This window comes from Copadichromis virginalis, linkage group LG4 (assembly GCF_057382275.1).
Source record: "Copadichromis virginalis isolate Kocher_CV1m ecotype Utaka linkage group LG4, C_Virginalis_male_GT1.1, whole genome shotgun sequence".
Taxonomy (NCBI): Eukaryota; Metazoa; Chordata; class Actinopteri; order Cichliformes; family Cichlidae; genus Copadichromis; species Copadichromis virginalis.
The window spans coordinates 16017173-16038734 of NC_140621.1; the positions used below are offsets into that span (position 1 = coordinate 16017173).

Here is a 21562-nt window from a genome sequence, read left to right on the forward strand (position 1 = left end):
CCTCTGAAGGATGCAGCTCCTGAATTGAGCCACAGCTTTCCTTTTTTCAGTGTTAGCGCGTCTGTTTTAAAGTATTTCATAATTCTGTTCAGGTCATGGTCATGTTCATGTTTTTCTCATCATAGTTTCTCACATGCTCCTGCTCAGAATCATGTTCATGTGACTTTGTCACAGTTGTGATAGTCTAGGTTTTGCCAGTTTGGGTTCTAGTTTTAGTTTACACCCCTGTATGCTTTACCTTGTTTTGTGCTCATGTTTTTTCAGCCAAATAAATGGCTCGGCTTTCAAACTTCTGTTCCATCGCTCTCCTGTCTGCTTTTTGGGTCCACACCGGCTGCTCAGCCCTGACACCTTTTCAATGAATCAGAGAACAACACATAAAGCATTTTTTGTATATGAATGTGTTTATTGGTCTTTTTTTTTTTAAAAGAAGTTCATAACAAAATAAAAGGAGATGATAAATGCCTGGTTGTCATCAGCCAGTTGAATAGACGTAATAACACCCTTATATGTCATTATTAAACATTTACAGTCAGTCAAAGCGCTTCACTTGCACTCTTTGTGATTGTATTGTAACCTGTGCAGATCAGAGCCTCAGTATAACACTGACATATGCGAAAAGAAAGAAAAAATCTGTCTTTCATAAAGCTAAACTGTGATTTCACATGGTAAACAGTTTGTTTTCTCATGCACTTATTTATTTTTTCAGTGCACCACCTAACTGCTGTCTTGGCTTAAGACTAAGGCACTTTCTAGAGAAACGGCTTTCCTTTTACTTAATTTTACATAAAAAGCTCTTTAATTGGCACAATTTACAAAACTGTGCCACATGTATAGATATTTTTTTCATTTTTTATTTATAGACACAAATAGTATAACACATTCAAATGCACTAAACCATTGATGTTCTGCACTAAAAGCTTATTTAGCACTTTATAACATCACATAAAACAAATAACACATGTACCAGATGTTTTCTTGTGAGTGTATCACTCCAGCCATGACACGAATGCTTCCTTGGACCAGACCTGTCTTTACAAATGTCCTGACTTCTTGAATGGTGACACAATCTGTCCACAGAGAGACAAACACCTACTCAAATCTATCTGCGTAGTAGTTCCTGCTGCGAGTTTCTCTAGGACCATGTTTTGGCAGGATGACGCACTGACAGAAACACAAACTGACAATTTCCTAAGTACAGTGTACATGATACAGAAAGGATAACATATTCAGATTCTTACAGGAACAGAAAAAAAAACATCATTGTTTTGTATAATATCAGTTCATAGTCTCACTTTTCATAAATCATTTGTAAAATGCTGTAACATTATTGACATAGAGAAAAAAAATGTTGCTGTTACATTCAAGCAGCCAACAGGGTACAACAAGTCAACAGTACAGTACCGTAGATTAACAGCAGTGTGCCAAAACCCTACACTGAGATGAGCTATTATTTGCAGCTGTGCTTCAATGGAAGTATCAAAAAGTTTCCCCAATATTTCATTACAATAAGCTGGATGTTCGGTTTTAATAACAACAAAGAATGCAATGTCTTCTGCAGCTGAGCTCCGCCTACGATAATCATCACTGCAAATCTAAAAAAGCAGGAAGCAGGTGGTAGTTTCAGTAGATTGCATTGAATAATGTAAGAAGAAACTATCACAGATAAAACCTTCACTCGATGTTCAGTGATGGTCCAGCAGAGGGAACCCTCACTCCAACTATCTGCAGCCATGACAAGGCATTTGCATAGGTCATCTCTACCCTTATGAGATGTACATTTAATAATGAACAGTGCAGGCGGGCGACAGCAATGTCAGGAGTGCACCCTTGAGAGCGTGACAATGCATTCAAAGCACCTGAATAGCATCGCTGAGGACACAGCAAGGGTAGAAGGTACAGCATGTCAGGTATGAGTTGGAACGCACGGAAAATCAAGTATTAGGAAAAAGATCGGCACTGCAGTGAAGATGGAAACCAAAAATATGCATATTGAGTCAGGTCAACTTCAAGTATATTGCAGTTCATTAAAGGACTGTAAAAGTATTATTAGGGAGAGAGGTTTGTCTCCTTTTCTGCGGTGTCCTATAATTCTCTGATATTATCTTCCTCACCCGCTATATTTTAAACTGCTATTTACTTATAGGATTTATCATAAAACAGATAACAGCAGCAATAAATTAATAATTCATTTGTTTTTGGGTTTTGTTTCAAATGTCTAGGTTGTTTTTAAAGATACATTTAACTTGTATTTAAACATTATTCAGTCGGATTTTGATGTCCTAAATAATCCATCTAAACTATATAAATAAATCAGCCATCCTCTGTGTTTATCACGTGATGTACACAGAGGATGGCTGGACTAAAGAATTGTTTTTACCCTCTTCATAAGCAATCATTAAAATACGATCCAATATAAACATCTCATGAGCTGATTTTGTTTTCTGGATTTGATGTGCGCAATTTAATACGATTTAGGAAATTTAGAAGAGCTGTATGTTTTTATGAGGTATGGAGCATGTGCAGAGCACCTGAGTCCCTCGTGCAATTATTTATTTCATTTTTCCCAGTGTAATTACCACTGTGCAGCTTTCATCCAAACATATGAGGCACCATTTTGTCTGGTATCCAGCCTATGATATACTGCAGGGGTGGAGCCAAGTGGTGGCCAGGGGTGGCCTATTTGGGAACTATATGTGTCTACTATTACTGTGTCTATTACTGAACAGAGTGAACTAAAAAAAAAATGCTTTTTCTTTTTGAAGCATTTCTCAGCAGCTGTTGTTTCCTGGTGGTGCACTTCTGCATGTGTGTTATCAGAAAAATAAATGGAGACGTAAGTTTCTGGGCCACCCCAGTGTAACTAATAGTAGCAGTCTCAGCCAGTGTCCAGGTGGCCGGCTGCCATTGCCCAATAATTTTCATTACGACTCTAAGAAAGAAAAAGGGTCCATCACTCATGGAACCCCCAGAAGCAGCAGAAACTGGTGTGCGAATTCAGCTCATCACACCGACTGTATTTCACTGATGACAGTGATGTATTCATCAAAACCTTGAAGCAGCTGATCTTCAGAATTTTGATCTCTACCTGCCTGTCGACATTACATATTTTCACCTTCAGCATTACATGTGATTTTCTTTTTAGCAGATGCATCTGCATTTATCTTTTCTTTTGCTCTGTTAACACGATTATTTTTTATAATTTAAACTAGTGTGTGTGTGTGTGGAGAGGGCACGGATAATAATGCTAACATTTTGCACTTCTCCAGCACACTAATGCTCATCACAGCTGCGTTGACAGCCAGAGGAAAGGCCACACAGCTGAGCAGAGCTTTTGCCCACATTGATTGCGCGCCTCTCAATATTCAATGCTGACAGACTCAAAATGAAATCCTACTTCCTCCATTTAAGTGTGTTTCAACCAGTCTAATATGTGTTTGAAGCCCACCTAAAAGCTTTCATATGAGTAAAAAAAAGAGAGGCTCTCTATTGAGCATGGTTTTACAGATGTAAAGCCTCATATTAAGGACACATTAGGTGCTGATGGCTCGTTAACAGAGGGAGGGAGAGAATGAGTACAATCTTAAGACGGCAAGAGGAGTAGGGATCATATGCACAGTGGCAGACCATGCACCTCCCCCTCGCTAAGTGCTGCAGAGATGTAAGGGTACGTGTGTATCTGTGTGTGTGTGTGTGTGCATAGGAGGAGGGGGAAGGGGGAAAGAAAGTGAGAGTGTGTATCTGCGTGCGAGCAGAGGCAGATCCATGGTGGTTGTAGATGGAACAGGAGGAGAGGAAAAGGAGCGGCCAGCAGTGGAGGTGTAACCTCAGGTGGCCGGGTTTCTGTCTACCTTGCCAGCACTTCATGCATTGTCAGCTGATGAATGCTTCCACGCTCAAGAAAATGGAGTGGGCATCATAGAGTGATAAAGCTTAATGTGACAAGATCTCGCTGTTGCTTTTTTTAACACACATTAATCAAAGATTAAAGCTCCGTTAATGCGAAATCCTTGGTAGATTTACATTTCCTCTTTAAGAAATCTCCTCTCTATGAAGCTGAGAGGGAGGCGATGCCCAGGAGTTAGATTATTGGTCTGGTGTGGTACACTGGGTACAAGCGGTGTGTTTGATTTTTTTTTTTCCAGGAGTCTCCCAGGAAGGGGAAATGTGCTTCTCTTCACGTGTTCCATGCTTATGAGGTCTGACAGCAGAGAGCACAATGCACTCCTCCGCCAGCACCCGCTAAAGCTTCTCATGCACGATCTCACACACAAACATACATAAAGATTTCTCTCTCTTATGCACTCACACACACATACTCACACAGACACATAATCCCTCCGTATTTCCCTAAGCCTGGACCAGCCAGCAGCAAGACCAACCATCCATGGCTTTGACCCTGAATCAAACATTTGGAGAAAGAGGGGACGGAGATCCATAAAAATAGGACAAGTTGTTTCAGTAGAAAAATAGAGAAATTTACAGAGGCTGATAAAATGTCTTTGGCACTTCTGAAAAAACATAAAATAATTAAAAACAAAAAACCCAGCACAGATCAAGAAATTGACACTGAGTATAAAAGGCCAATCTAGAAAGCTCTACAGCCAGGAAAAGGTTGTGATGCTCCAAATTCATCCACGCATGAGTCTAGCTATTCCGGGGTGGATCTGAGCCTGCACCGGCCCGTACTCCACCACCTCTCCGTCAACGGTGATCATGCCTTGTGGAGTTATGGGCTCTAGTCGCAGAGCCTTCACCTTCTCATACACCAGGTGGGGGCAGCCACATGCCAAGTGGCCACCTTTCTCCATGGCAAGGAAGAGACGCAAAAGGGCAGGCCGGGAGATTCCTGCTGTCACGTAGAACAGATGGATCAGACCATCATCTGCCATTGCACCAGGGACTGTCCACAGGTCCTCAGCCAGGTGGGACTGGTAAATAGCCAGCACCAAGACAAAGTCTTCCTCCTTGACTACTGTCCATGTGTCTGGGACAGGTTGCTCCAGGTCAGGGAGCAGAGAGTCTACAGGGGCTCTTGTCTTGGTGTCACTCTCGATCTGAGGCCTCTTGGTGGTGATGGCGTTGTTGGAAGAGTTGGTTCTAGTGTTGTGGTTTGAGTTCGTGCCATGGCGAGAGCTCGGGTTTGGGGAAGTGTTGGGGATAAACTGACAAGGAAGTGAAGAACAGAGTGAGGGGTGCTGAGGTGTGGAGGGTGGGTGGTTTGTTGTGAAGCTCCCTTTTGAAAGTTTTGGTGCTTCCTTCACAGGAAGGTATGCTAATCTGCCCTGATACACTCGGAGTGAGGCCAGACGTACCAGGGTGCCCATAAGGAACCGGATAGCTCCGACGTGGCGGTACTTCTCGCTCTCAATATCGACATCTGCCACAAAGCCCCAGGCCAGAGAGAGGAACGAGAAGAGGCGCTGTTTAGAGGCTAGGTGGACAGACACCAGGTCCAGAGGGCCAACCAGGCCTTTGCACAGCATGAAACCACAGCTCAACAGAAGCTCCTCATTCCATGCTGGAGGTGACCTGAAAAGTTGTTTAAGAGATCATGAGGTAAGCCTCAATTTCACAACTACTACATGGGACTACAGTGGGGTGAAAAATTATTTGAACCCCTGTTAAATTTGTAAGTTTACTCACTGCCAAAGAAATGAAAAGTCTCTAACTTTTATGGTAGTTTCATTTTAATAGAAAGAGACAGAATATCAACCACCATGTCCTCAGGCAAGGTTGATATTCTCTTTCTCTCCATTAAAAATAAACTAACATTAAAAACACAGAACCCCAAAAACTGGGGTGACAAATGTGTGAATGAGCTAAAGCACTACAAATGCTCACAAATAGACACATAATGAATTAAATAAACTCACTGCTGCACATAATGCTGATATTACTGTAGCAACAGCATGCTACTGAACAACATTTAACTACTGAACTGGCAGTTTGGTCTTGGAGGGTGTCATTGATCAAGTCTGATCTCAAAACTTCGGATCTTCAAAGTTTCAGTGCTACACCTACAGACCTTCAGATCTTGTTATAAGTCCATGACTCAGCAGGTCAGAGCTGCACTGAAGGCCCAACAGCTTGTTAGTCAGAGGCGGCCATAATGTTTTGACTCATTAGTGTATATTTCTGTTCGCCCCTTTGATGTTGTGCTAACAACCAACCAGCAGATGGAGATGACACCTTGAACATGTGCTGGGTCAACATGTTCCCCAGCTGCACTCTGGACTATAATCACTCATAATGTGCCAGTTTTTAAACCCATTACATCATTCCTTTGAGAGTTGGAGGAACCTGAAATGACCTTGCCGCACAGCAAAGCAGTTGAAAGTCTTGTTTCTCTCCTGAGGAAATGATGTGCCCAGTCAGCCTTTGGCATAATTACACAAGCATGAGATAAATTGTCTTTTTTTTCCAAAGCTGAGGAAGGTTTATCTTTTGGACTGTTAGCCCTAGTGATGGGATTTCCGGCTCTTTTTAGAGATCCGGCTCTTTCGGTTCGGCTCACTAAAAAGAGCCGGCTCTTTCGGCTCCGAACCGGCTCTTCAGGTTGTTTTGTTGCTTTAATTAATTTATTATTAACAATAATATAAAATTATGCACAAAAGGAATTACTAACGTAAAAACAAGTGGTTTTATTTATATATGTTTATATATAAATATATGTGGTGGCCCCTAGAGACAAAACACGTACAAACTCCAAAACACATTTCTAGCATGAACTGAACTTCCAAAGCAGAGCTACTAGATCATTAAATTACACAATTGAAAGCATGTGTGTATTGTTTGTATATTTATACACAGGCACTCATATATATATTCAAATAATTTTAAAAAAAGTTCATTTACCTGTTATTACCACACACCAAATCCGGTCGTTGGTACTTGCTGGCTTGTGTAGCCACAAGATAACAAAGGCTCAACACTGCGCCCAGCATCCTGGAGCACTTCTGTTGTCTTTTGTACGTGTTTTGAGTTTTTATGTGCTTCTGAGTTTTTATATGCTTCTGAGTTTTTACGTGCTTCGGAGTTTGTACGTGTTTTTACGTGTTTTTGGAGTTTTTACGTGTTTTGGAGTTTGTACGTGTTTTGGAGTTTGTACATGCTTCAGAGTTCGTACGTGATTTGAAGTTTGTATGTGCTTTGTCTCTAGGGGCCACCGTAAATATACTTTTATTTATTCACTCCACATAAAATGTAATAAATAAATCATATAATACAAAAATCAACTATTCACATTTCAACTTTTAACTATTTAAATTTTCAGTTTTTTCCTTTCACAAATTTAAAGTGAAAAGAACACAAAACACTGCAAACCACAACACAATTAAATATAAATTATAATATGAAAACTAAAAGAACATGCATATTCTCTGTCATATGGACCTGCATGAATAAACTTTCTCAATCCTTTATCATCTGCAACCGAAAATAGTTGCAGATGATTACTATACCTTTCTAATGTTGCTGTCCCTGCCTCTCTTTCTCTCTCTCTGGCTCTGTTCCTGTGCTACTGAGTGTAACTACCGCCCCTCCCCCCTCTGCCCAGCGTAAAGCACAAGGCTCGCGTGCAGAGTGAAGCGAAAAAAAAGTGCGAGAGAGAGGCTGAGAGAAAGAAAAAAAAAAAAAACCACGTGACGGCTCGCGATAAGGAGCCGGCTCGCGTCGTTCACGTCAAAGAGCCGGCTCTAAGAGCCATTTCGTTCGCGAACGACCCATCACTAGTTAGCCCATGCATTTAAATGACTCATTAATGGATCAACTCACTGTGAGTAGTGGTGGACGGATGCAGCCAGGGCATTGCCGGAGCCACCTGGTAGAATACCCAGAGGGATCTGAATGGCCTCTTGCCAGTCCTCTCGGTCCATAAGACCATTTATCACCTGAATAAGCAAGAAGAATAGAAGAGCAGAATCAGACTGTGGTTCTAAATAGAAAGTAGTGACTGTGGAAGACTGCAAGTTCTGATAAAAAGTGTTTCTCTCATAGTTACAGCTGTTCTGTGTTAAGTGTAGTGCTTCCAGGAAACATGAAGGTACCACGGTGGAAGATTTATAGAATCAGAGAATCAAAAGCAAAAAAGAAAAAAGAAAGAAAAACCTTGACATTACTTATATTCTACATCATAGCTTGAAAAACATCCACAGAAAAAATTAAGGCTTTTCTGGTGCCAGCTCTTTTGTCAAGATTGAGAACAAATTAAATTTTTATAGTCCTATTCTAAGAAGTTCCTGAGAATAGGGCAGGGTTGTAAGAGTTTGTATGATTTTCATCCGCAGCTGATTAGCACTTGTGTCCTTGCCAAGTAAAGTTAAAGCACCTCAAACAGCAGCCCATCTCCAGACATGATGACCAGTGCATCCCACTGCGACAGGTCCGCCTTTCTCACCAGCTCCCGAGCGTGGTTCTGATGCTCTGGAAGACACGAGAGGAGATCGAGAAGTAAAACACGAAGCAGAAAGTGCGGTGAAATGCAGGACGTAGCAAAGACATAAAAAAAAGGGCAAGGTCAGTGAAAGAAATATGCTCCCCTTTATCGCCAGCCTTTGGGGTAGGATCAGGGAGATTAGGCAGAAAAGAGATTCAATTTCCCCTTATCAGGGCAGACATATCACATTAGCCCATCCAGTGGCTATTCAACAGCTCCAAGGCAGCTTTAGCCAGCCTGCAAACATCTGTGACTGACAAATATTTGAATGTGTGTGTGTGTGTGTGTGTGTGTGCATGCATGAATGTTGGTTAATGCGCTGAGCTATTTGTTAAGCCTAGTTTTATTGGCAGCATCATTGAGTAGGTCCCTCTGCAGGGGGCTCATCCTGTCAGCATCAAATTCTACTGTCCCGCCAGCCGACACTCCGCAGTGAAGTCGTGCATGGTAAAAGAGGACGGCAGATATGAAATTAACAAACACTGATACGCTCACATCATGGTTGAAATACTGTTTTCTGATCTATTGATGGAAATAAAAACAGTGGCATCGTCTTTTCTTTTCACTTTGCTCAATTTTTACCTGTCTTCCCCACAACCCCCATGCCTGGAAAGTCTCTTGGGTCTCCCTTTCCCCAGCGGTGCTCCCCATGTTGCTGCTGTTTGTTTGCTGTTTGCTGGGGAGGCTCGAGGCACTGATGCAGTGCTGTGTTGACAGACTGAAGCAGAGGGAGTAACTGCACTGCACAGCTGACTCAGCAACTTGAGCCCGCCGAGGGAGTTGATGCTTTACTTCCTAGCCACTTCCTTATTCAAGAGGTCGCTGTCACGCATACAGCCTTAAACCTGACGGCAGAGGTGCCACAAAGTTTTCACCTGGCACGCTCGCTGTTGAGTTTTCCACCATCTGCACACGACTACCAAAGATTTTGCTCTGTTTAAAATCCTCAGTAAATTCCACTTTAAATACAGCTGTTCCCAAGTTGTGTCACCTTCGTGTGCCTCCTTCTGAGGTTAAGCTGGGTAAAGATTAAACTTGGTGCACTTCATACAGTATGTAAAAGGTACATGCTGACACAAGAGGTGCCTCCACTGGTACTTGTCCTTCCTCAGGCTAAGGCAGTGTGATACAGTCATCAAGGACCTGTCCCAGTAAATGGTTTATGCCAGTTAATCTGTATCAGACCAAAGAAGCCCTTTAGTGTTCCCTACCCCCACCTTATTTCTGTTTAACATTAGTTATTGTTGTTTGTCTGTTTACCTCCCCACCCAGCTGCCAGCCTTCCTTTGAATCCCAGAGGTCTGTATAATGAGTACACATCAGCAGCCTCTCTCAAATAAACAAACACAGAGCCTGTCCTGTTATTTTTTGAATTTGCTGTTGTGGTTCATCTCACATTGAGCTACACGCTACCAAGCTGATGCTAGAAGCAACAGCTGCTTCTGTTGATTCTGTCAAGCAGGGTTTGGCTGGAGGCAAGTGGTAACCTCCAGGACTGAATAAGAAGACAGTGCTTTTACAGTTGTGGTGAGAAGTTCACATACACTAATCATGGGCACGAATGTAATGATAATTTGGGGCTTTTAATGATTTCTTTGAACTGCTCTTTTTCCAGCGTGGAATGATTTTACAGCATATCCCAAAAGGTTCATTCTGTTCATCTGGACGTAGCGTTTTCAACGGGAGAAACATTTCGTCACTCATCCAAGTGACTTCTTCAGTCTCAGCTGACTGCAGGTTGCCCCAACCTTATAAACAGTACATTTGCACAATAACTGAAACCTACATACATCTTTGGCGAGTTTAAAAAGCATGAATTAGGAGCAAAAGTTGGAAGTTATTTAGGATTTTCTTGTATCTATACAGGGTCAAAAGTATGCATTCTTGCCCAGATGTATACATACATCCCCACTATTTGGTTAAATGTCCCTTAGCAAATTACACCTCTACCAAATGATTTGTTAACCAGCAACAAACGTCAGGCATAATTCTGGCAGGACATTTGACCACTCTTCTTGGTAGAACTGGTTGAGTTCATTTAAATTGGTTGGTTACCTGGCATGGACTTAGCTTTAGTTCTTCAATGAGTTCATTGGACTTTTCAGGGTTGTTCTGAGATATGATCAATCCAATTAGTGTTATCAAACACATAATTGTAGTCAATCACGATCGCTAATGAGAAGTTCACTTCTAGCGCAGGGGTGTCGAACTCCAGGCCTTGAGTGCCGGTGTCCTGCAGGTTTTGGATATCACCCTGGGTCAGCACACCTGAATCAGATGATTAGTTCATTACCAGGTCTCTGGAGAACTTCAAGACATGTTGAGGAGGTCATTTAGACATCAAATTAGCAGTGTCGATCAAGGACTCATCTAAAACCTGCAGGCCACTGGCACTCGAGTTGCCTACCCCTGTTCTAGAGGCTGGCACAAGTGGTAGATTCCCATTAAATTGGCCAATGTTATGACTGAAGTAAAGACAAGCTGATATAAAAAATATTTTTCTCTCTATAACTTTGTGTAAAGTGGTACCGGAGATGACTTCTTCTTTTCCTTAACCAAAATTTGATGAAGGCTTAAATTATGCATTATTAGGTACATGAAATATCGGTTCTGACACAGTTGTAGCCAGTAGCTCTCTGCTGAGCTTCAACTCAGTTAATTCAAGGCACTGAAATAGCAGTCCGTATAAACACTTACATACATATGAAAACGGAGAGTCTGTAGTAAGGAACAACATTATTGCCACTGGGAGCTTTCTGCTTTCCATTAGTACTTTGTTTGTAGACCAGGTACTACTGACCAATCACATTTGAACAGGCTTTCATTGCATGCGGGTGAACCGTGCATGTGGAAATCAAAGAATGAATGTAATTTATAAAATGCAGTCTTAACTGTAAATGCTGTATATGCTGATGATTTATTTGATCTTCAATGTAAAGGATTAATGGATGGAGTGGGTAGGATTGTCCCACATATCCACTGGCTGCAATGAAAGCCCTGAAAAACAATTTTTTGTTGAGTCATCTATGCAACGTACAAACAAAATATATGAATGCAGGTTGCTGCCAAGGTTGCTAGCTTGGCTGGTAAACACATGATAGCGGCTTGAGGCTTTAGAACATGATTTTATAAACCAGTGGTTGACATAGGCTTATAAAGGCTTTATCAAACTTTGTATAGTTAAAGTTAAAGGCAGGAGGGTAAATGAGTCTATGTGCTTATATTTTATTCCATATGTTTGGGTATTAAAGCCTTTTTATATTTCTTTATCAGCTTATTGGTATCCCGAGGGAGGTCACTTTGAGCTTAAAGCCTCTGATGACAGCAACCAACGCAACACTGTTTGAATTCACAAAAAGCATAAGCAATTCATATGGAATATGGAGCAGCTTGAGAGAGATATTAAATGCGTATCACTGCACATGTGCCTGAGTGCCTGCTCATACTCGTGTTTGAACATGTGGTTTGTAAATTTGTGATCACACAGGCAATGCATAATTCCTGCAGAGATTAAAAGTTGTTTTAGAGTGCAGTTATGTCAACTTATGTGCGTGTGTGTGTAATTGGCAGGTTCTTTAAATGATCGTCCACGGTGGGGTTAAAGACTTCAATCTGATATTTTCATATGGAGGTGACCTTGAGAACATTGCCAGCCAACCGCACAGGGAAAACATATTTACGAGTGCGTGAAATCCACTGACCTGTGATGACAAGCGTGTAGGGAACAGAGGCCTCCGTGAGCATGCCCTGTATGTGGCCGGTGAAAAGCTGGAGAGCCTGTCCGCGCCCGCTTTGAGGATTCACCAGCATCATGATTCTGCAAGGCCGACGCACCTCCATATACGCCACACCTGAGAGAGGCAGAGGAAGGTGGATGTGAGTGAAGGCGAGGACAGAGATGAAGGAGTAGGATTTTTAAAGAATGTATAAGGGCAGCCTTTTCCCTCAGGGTCTCTTTGGCACAAAAAAAAGAAGGATGAGGCAGTAAAGGCACGGGCCGTGAGAGCATTCAGGCTGACAACGCTTCATTTTAATGTGACATGCTACTTTCTTCAAAGAGAGGGGGCTTACAGATGCTTCTCATTCGAGATCTCACCATGTATTATTAGCAACTCGTGACATGTTGTCGTCCCCATGAGGGAAATCCTCCTGTTGCTTGTGTCTTTCAAGAGAAGACAGATTAATGGAATGAGAATATCCATTTTCCTGAGGTTTTTAGGGACTCTGCCTTTTTACTCAAGGGCACATGTGCACTGTGGATGCTAGCTGTCAAATACCAGTATCAGCATTGGTATACTTGGTCAGATTTGGCACATTGATGATGATTAAATCGTGACACAGTGCTCTCCCCTACATAAGCTGCCTTTACAAATTAAAAGTATCAGCACCTGTACTGGTATTGGCAACACTTGCCCTGTATTTACTTGGTAAAAAAAAAACTGCACACCACTGCTAATTGGTAAAAAAGAAAAGAAAAAAACAATATAGCTGTACCACTTCACGTCAAATGTGTACATTTAACCTTCACAAGATTGTGATTGGATCACTTCCAACCTTGTTCCGCCTCTAGTTCTGATTGAAAAAAGTCCCCGACAATAACTATAATTAAAAATTAAACGCTGCTTGCTTGGCAGCTCCATCTTCAACATCCTTTTCCCCAAAATAACCACTGTCAGAAGTAGAATAATGATGAAGTTATAGTAGATTGTCCACATGACAGTGCATCCTGTAGACAGACAATGATTCCCCACATTGCTCCTGATGCCAAAAATCAACTGCGAAATGTAAAGTAATGATCGTAGTAAGGGCTACTACAGGACTTTGCAATATCTTAACTACAACTTTTCATCATATTCTAATCTGAAAGTTCTGAGAGGGAACTAGACTTCTGCAAGCTTATTAAAGGAACAATATAAAGTTGCAGAAAAACTGAAAGTGAAATGTAGAGAAAGAGCGCAGGAGATGTGGTAGCGTAATGGGTTAAGTAAATGACATTCACCAGTGAGAGTGGGGTTTTAAATCCCAGGGCAGCTAATTAGTTTTAGCCCATGCTCATTTGTTTGGGGGCTTAAAACAGAGAGCTGCGGGAGGAGAGCTGTCTAATTTTAAATCGGCAGAAATCTGGAAAAGATTTCTGCCTACTGCAGATTTAATTGTAAAATACTTGTTGGTTGCAACTAAAAGGATTTGCAGCTTTTACAGAGTAGTTTCCCCCACTGGAGTTGGATTTTGCAGCAGACGCTCCTGACCTTTAGAGCACACACAGACTCGCCAGAGACCATATCAAATGAATCAGAAAGGACAAAAACATCATCCCATTTTGGGGCACGGAGAGCAGAACCGGTATTGATTTCTGCCATAAATACATGGCTGTAGATGATACTGCCTTCGGTATCGGGCAAGCAAAGTTTCTCAGAGTCATAAAATGTGACAGATGTAAAAAAAAAAAAAAAGATCCTCATCATTTAGTAATTTCAGCTGTCGTTTTTAACCTTAGAACTGACAGAGCAAATGCTTTTGCCGTCTTTGTTTTGACTCACTATCTGTTGGCTCTGGCTGAGCTGTCAGGGTATTTGTCCTCTTGATAGTTTATAACCTCAATTTCCAGGTCTGTGACCCGTCTGTGCTACTGCCATCCTCTACTTTATATGGCCTGTGATGACAGGAAACAGTGACGGTACGAAAATATCTCAGAGAAAGAGGTGTGAACCCGCCAAAAAGAATAAGGTGAGTGGGCAAAAACACAGGTGCATGCCAAACTGTGCCTCCATTCAGTCACACAGGGTTAGCATTGTTGTTTACTTGAATCTGAGCACAATGTGGCATCCAGACACAAAGGTCCTATCTATACTTCCAGAATACAGTGGAAAATGGCTGCTGATAGTGAAAGGGCTTTCAAATTGGGTTTTTGCCCTCAAGTCTGCAGGGCTGAAAATCATCCCATTCAATACCTACAGACACCCTTGAAAAGGGTCAAACCCAACACAGGCATTCTTGTTTGTTAAAGCAAACACCTTTAGCATTTTTCACACTGGGATATATGACACATAAAGCAAAAGATGTGCTCATCCTGAACTATGCTTATTACACCTGTGAGTTTTTGTCAGTGATTCAAATAGAATAATGCAACAAAAGAAAGAAACAGTGTTCAGTCCCCCACCTAACTCATTCTAGCCTGTGTAGCTTTACTTTGAAACAAACCCACTGCCCATTGCTGCATTAATTTACAGCAGGGATTTTCTCAGATCTTCATGAATGTGTTCTAATTGAGAATCACTGCAAGCATTGAGATAACATAACCTAATGTAGCTAATAAAGAGCCAAGCTGGGGTTTTTTTAAGCTAAATGTTATCATCAGAACATTAATATGTCTGCAATAATAATGCCAAAGTGTTTAGCATCTACAATGATGCGTGCAAGGTGCAGAAATCTTGCAACATTTTGCGTTGAATTCATTTTAATGACATGTCAGAGGTATCATTAAGGAGGCAAAGACCAGGATTGAGGTGTAAAAAAACTTCAAGTACATCAGATAGCACAGCGTTTACAAAGACCCAAAAGTCAGATATGACTGGACAGTTCCAAAACATATGTAAAAACATGCCTGGTGACGAATTCTTGCATATGTGACAGTGATATGACAGAATTGCAATTTTGAGAGTCACAGGCTGCTAACGTGGCTGAAATGTGGTGGGCATGTTGACTGTGGTATTTTAAACAATTCTTAATTAGTACTAAGGTGCCCAAAGTGTGCCAAGAAAATATCCCCAACACCATCACACCACCAGCACCAGCCTGAACGGTTGATACAAGCCAGGATGGATCCATGCTTTCATGCCGATTACACCATATTCAGACACTACCATCTGAATACCGCAAATCAAAATCAAGACTCATCAGACCAGGCAAAAATTGTTCCAATCTTCTCTTTTCCAATTTTAGTGAGCCCATGCAAACTGTAGCCTCAGTTTTCTCTCAGCTAATAATAGTGGCACCTGGTCTGGTCTTCTGTTTTGCTGTAGCCCTTCTGCTTGAAGGTTCAGTTCTGCATTCAGAGATGCTCTTGTGCATATTCTGGTTGTAAAAAATGCTCATTTGAGGCACGGGTGCCTCCCTCAGACCTCAAAGCAGTCTGACCATTCTCCTTCGACATCTGGCATCAACAAAATTTTCACCCAGAAAACTGCTGCTCCACTTTTTCAGACTATTTTCTGTAAACCCTGATGGCTGTGTAGGAAAAATCCCAGTAGATCAGCAGCAGCCCGTCTTACACCAACAACCATGCGACATTGAAAACCACGTATATTGTCTTTCTTCCCCATTCTGATGCTCAGTTTGAACTTCAGCAGGCCAACTTGACTATGTCCATATGCTGAGCTGCTGCCATGCAATTGGCTGATTAAATATTTGCATTAACAAGCAGTTTAACTGGTGTACCTAATGAAGTGGCTGCAAGTGTATATGAACTGGGTCGCTTACAAAACTGAGATTACGGTGGGAGAAAGAAATATGCACATGCAGCTTATCAGATTAAAATGAAAAAAATAGATTTTCTTTCTCTTTCTGTGTTTTGATGTTATCTCATTGAACCCATGTTGCACAGCAGCACTGATAAGCAGTATTATCAGCAGTAATGGTAACTAAAACTACTTGTCTCCTGTCTTGTAGAATAGCTCATTAATTTTGTAAGCTACTTCTTTCCTTAAAAACTGCATATCAGTAATCCTGTGCTCTGCTGTTTTCATATTTTAGTAAGTACTGCTGGTGAAATTTATACTCTAATTTCAGAAGATTTGCATGGTATACGTTGGGAAATTGCTCATAAAATGAGGCTGATTTAAGTAGGCATACCCAGACAGTACATACAGGCCACATTGAAGAAGATTTCTGAAAACGACAACTTCCCAGACATTTCTACTTCCCTGACCTCTGTGTCACCTGTGCATATGACAGGGACTTATAGGGGTTATATGAATGTGAATGTGAAGTCTGTCTGGGATGTGAAGTCAGATACCTGCAGGCATCATCCTGCCACAAAATCTTCAGGGTGTGCATTTCACAGATACGAGTGGGTAAACACACACCGGCAGCGAGGTGACAGGCAGACGGGAAATGACAGTGTGTCAGAACTAACAAGTGTCGCGCTGACAGAGAGAATCTGCCACCTCATTTCCAAAAAGGTGTACGTCTATACAGGAAAAAAAAAATCTAAATAAAGACAAAATGTGCTTCTGAGTTTCGCAAGCGGCAGCACAGGTGGGATTTGTTAAAACATGAAAACATTGAATGAAAACTCCTGGAACAGAAACAAATATGTGGGTTATTTACTGAGAGCATTCCTGTTCAGGAGCAGCACTAAATTCAGGCAGCAAAGAAGCATCTGCCAACACACACACACATACACACACTGCATTCCAAGGTTGGGCGAGTGTTTGCTGGAGAGGAGGAGAAGACATCCAGAGAGTACAAACACCAGTGCCCTCTGTGGCAGCGGCTGACAGCCCATCACAGCCATGTGTCACAGAGCAGAAGACAGAAGCTCCAGGGGGACCGAGATGCTGGCCGGGGTGAGAGGTCTTCTCGTGACGCATTTTTAGCTCTCGACTCCTTCAATGAGGAAGACATGACTGCTTCAGTGGAGGGCCCCATGGGAGATCACACAATGACAGGCGCACCTGACCCCAAAGCTTCTAGTAAACAGTTGCTTTTGAGGTAGCAGAGCACTAGAGGTGGGCGGATCAATCCAAATACTGATACTAGTGTGCTGGTATCGATATTGGAACAATACTAGTGCAACAGAGTCGATACGTCATTTCTAAGCTGACTGAATTGTGTTAAATAGTCTTGTTTTTTAAATTAAATAATATACCTACTTTGAAAAATACCTGAACCTTTTTCTGCTGACTGTCACGCCTATTTTATTTCTAGTCCATAGCACATTTAAACCACAGAGGCTGACCCAAAGTAAATTCAATATTAGGTCATTAGGTCAAATTAGGTCATTAAAATCAGTTCAGAATCTGCAAAGTGATGATGATCTTAAAAGTCATGACACACCTACATAAGCTGCCTTTATACGGTGAAAGTATTGTATCAGTATCAGCAGTCCCTGTATTTATTTGGTATAGGGTTGATACCAACATTTGCAGTATGGCACACCACTACTCGTAGCTCCTACCCTCTTCTCCTTCTCTTTTGCACTCTTCATCTTAAATAGCAGACACAGTGGGTGCCAGGATCACACTCACATCACCACTGGAGAAGCTTATTTGCAGATTTTAAAAAGTGCGGCCCCACTTTTTTCTGGAGTAACTCAAGACAAATCCTCATTGATGATGTACCGGTGTAGCAGGAAGGAAAGAAGGAAACATGTCATGTAAAAAAAAAAGGTGGAATTTACAATCTGCCTTCTATCAGATATCCGAAGAGCCAAAAAAGGATACGGCTAGTAGCCAAAAAAAAGCAGGCGCTTGTAAGATAAGTCAAATCAAGTAACTATCATCTCATTCTTTCGCATGCAATCTCCCAGCGGATCTTCTAAGCAGCAGGATTGTATCATAGTGTGTGCTCTTCATTATTTACAGCGCATTCATTCCAGTGAACCCACAGTGAGGATAAAAAACCCTGCGACGCTACCACTGTGATAGACATCAGAACAGTAGCTAAATTAGCAGAGTTCCAGCCTCACTGTAAACTACACCTTCATAGATTAGATTACACGTTTAAATCACTTTATATCTGAGTGTAAGTGTGTCACCGTGATAACTCCCTGCCTAAATACCAATCTTGTGCAGTGGTTGCACGTTTAATCCAACCTTTCCATCTGCAATCCCAGATGAGATGGCATGCAATTAACTCACTAAACTATTGGGGATTAGTGAGTCACTCTGACTTCCCCTGCTTCCTCTGTGACAAGCAGCAATTCTGCAACATCATTAGTACAACATTATTCACTTAAAGCACATAATATATTCCGTTAAATGCTCTTTTATTAGCTCGACCGGACCTGGAACGCTAAAACAAGCTTAAGAATTAATGAGATGCTGCGTTCAAAAGAAGAAGACAAGTGAAAGAAAGCTAGGAATAAAAGGCTACAAACTGTTAGAGGCCTGAGCCGGTTCATTAGTATGTCTGACTGAAATGCTCCCAGGCTGGAGCACTTTGATGCGGAGTCCAGTGAGCAACCAAGTTACCCTGAGCTTACCATCTGTCTGCCTGCCGCAAATAAACAGTTCAGAAGCAGAGGGAGGCTGGATGTTCCTCATCACACAGTAGAAGTGGGTGGAACGATCCAAATATGGAGAGTGTCGATACCAATGCTGGTATCAGTATTAGTTTGATACTAGTGTAATAGGATCGATATTTAGTTTCCATCCTCTAAATTGAGTATACAGCCCATTGAACTGAACAGGGGAATAAAAACTTTTTTTCTGTTGACTGCCAAGTCAGTTTTATTTATAGCCTAAAGAACATTTAACCAACAAAAGCTGACCAAAAGTGCTTTAAAGACAGTCACATATACATCTTAGGTTTAAAAAAAAAAAACAGTTTCAAAATACATGAAAAGCTAAAAGGTGTATTGTATTGTCTTAACTCACAATAATGGGGGGTAAAAATCATAAATGTTTTCAGAATTTGCAAATTGATGATGATTCATCTCATGAATCATGACACACTGCTCTGCCCAACACAAACGGCCTTTATGGGTCAAAAATATTGGTATCAGTATTGTATGATAATACCAGGCCTGTATTTATATTGGTATCAGATCGATGTCACAATTTGCAGTATCACAGCGTCCAGACTTCAACATTCCAAATTAGTCACCGCTCACTCAAATATCCGCTTCTTCTTTTCATATTTCTGGTGTGAAGAGATATTGCCGGACCGACAAAGAGGATTCAGAATCACAGTTTTGAGACCAAAACTGTTCTGCCCTGCATCCTCAGCAAGTATCACCAATCAGTTCCCAAATGAGTGATAGTGATAATTAGGCGCATAAACTCTTCTCATACAGTATTCACGTTAATTATCCTGTTGTTGTATACCAGATTGGAGCACAGAGGAGATAATGAGATCGGAAGACAAAAGGAACTTGAGGACAGTCTGCATTTTAAACAGAGCGAGACATGACGAGGCCTAATTAGACGAGGCTGCTGCAAAGCTGGGTGAAAAACAGACGCTGTTTTGATGTGATTTTTTTCCTCCACCCATCAACAATAAACTCTCAGTGGGAATTTACTGAGCGCGAATATGGAAGGATGAACAGCAGCTACAGCCTCTGCTGACAGAAGATCAGTTGAAAATCCAACTACTTAAGTGATCATTTTTATGCGTGTGTGTTTTTCAAAAGAAGCTTCATATCCAACAAAAATCACCATGGGCTACATGCATGAATGGGACAGCAGTTAACTGCTAACCGTTCACAGCAGGTAGAACAGGTTACAGTAGCAAGTGGAATGTGTTTCCTCTATGCCAAACCTGTTTGTTTGTTTTTTCTTTTTCCGGGGACTTGGAGATCTCTGCTTTGGATATCTGTGCACGAGGCTCTTTCTGAGAGCCAGAAAGGCCTTCTCACACCCCTGACCTCACTGAATACTTTAACATCTGCACATAAAATTTGTCAGCGTTCGCCTTTTTTTTTTTTTTTTTTTTTTTTGCTACATATAGTTTATTTATTTATTTTACAATATAAAGTTGAATCTCAGGCTTCACACGTGTGACCCGTGCGTTTACTCACCGTCTCTCCGGGGCGCCTGGCGCGCCGAAGCATCTCTGATGGCATGAGCCCACCTCTCAGCCTCCTGGAGGTTGGCGAGCGGGTCCTGGACCAGTGCGACCCGAAAGCACTGCTCCACTCTGTGCCGGGTCACTCCGGCGCTCATCCAGCGCCTCTTGAACGGGTAGAAATAGGCTGTAAAGTAAGCGCCGACGTCCGCGCTGTCCGGCCCTCTGTACGCCCGACAGCCGACACAGTCGGTCAAGTTAAAAACCACCTTAGTCCGGCCGGGTGAAGAGGAGATTCTTTGAATGGTCAGGGCGCTCTCCGTCAAGCTCACCGAGTAGCGGACCCTGTCGTTGAGCATGTCGGTGAACTCCCCGTACAGCACGCCCACGAACCCATTCCGCTGGCGGGATGGGTCCGGATCACAGGCGTCTTTCTCCATCCCGGACGGAGAGTGCGACGCGTCCCGGAGGCCGGTGAGCGGATGGCGGTGCGGTGCACACTCTGATTCTACCAGCCTGCTGTGGGACCCTTTAAGCGTAATAACAGCAGCTTGCTTAGTTCAGAGTCTCTCCCTAGTGACTGGGAAGGGGAATGGCAGTGATGGAGCTGGAGGAGAGCGCAGAACGAACCGTCCCAACCGCGTCTCCTTCTCACACTTTATGAAACACTTTGCACCTTATCTGTGCAGCAGATTTTATCTAGTGACACCAAGTCTTACACAATATTTTAAAACTAGTAGGTCCATTTTAAGACACTAACTGCGTGTCATTTGACTCACAAACTCCAGACTAAAATTCAACAGGCGATGTCTCCTATTTTGTTTTATTTTATTTTTTTCCTGCTTGAATGAAGTCACAGATGTTTGGATGACACACCAGAAGTAAACAGACTTGTCAGGATCCTGTGCTTTGATAGTTTATTACATGAAAATTGCCCCTGCACAAGCGTATATGTGTAAAAGAAGTGTTCAAGTAAAATGAAAAAATAAGTAAACATATACTGCAGTCCATAGAAATACTCTATTACAAGTAAAAGTCCAGCATTTATAACGAAAAAGTATAGCATCCAGTAAACTATTTATGACGAGTAACTCGCTCATTTAACCAGCTTTATACTGCTGGTCATCTAAATCTATAACCAAACATCATTTATTACTTTATTTCTATTAGTATTATTGATAAGAATCTGCGACAATAAATAGCAACTAAATGTTTTAAAGTTCAAAAATATAGAACATTAGACAATGTGATCACATGACCTCGTTTTACACAGTAACCGTAAGCGGACCACAATATCACCAGCTAGTTTTTAGCTTTATTAATATTATTGTTGTTGTTATTATTATTAATAACCATGGATGGTAATTGGGTTGTTACACATTTTTAGCGAGAAACAAT

At 41.7% G+C, this 21562-nt stretch overlaps 1 protein-coding gene across 1 annotated transcript; it reads right to left on the reverse strand.

Annotated features, from left to right (window-relative positions):
- Nucleotides 1-398: 398 nt before the first annotated feature.
- On the reverse strand, nt 399-20808 carry LOC146711095 (sphingosine kinase 1-like). The gene is made up of 5 exons (XM_085453795.1): nt 20178-20808; nt 12139-12288; nt 8330-8424; nt 7777-7892; nt 399-5532 (listed from the first exon to the last, which is right to left on the reverse strand). The coding sequence occupies exons 1-5, from the start codon at nt 20602-20604 to the stop codon at nt 4632-4634; spliced, it is 1689 nt and encodes a 562-aa protein (XP_085309921.1). The 5' UTR covers nt 20605-20808; the 3' UTR covers nt 399-4631.
- Nucleotides 20809-21562: the final 754 nt, after the last annotated feature.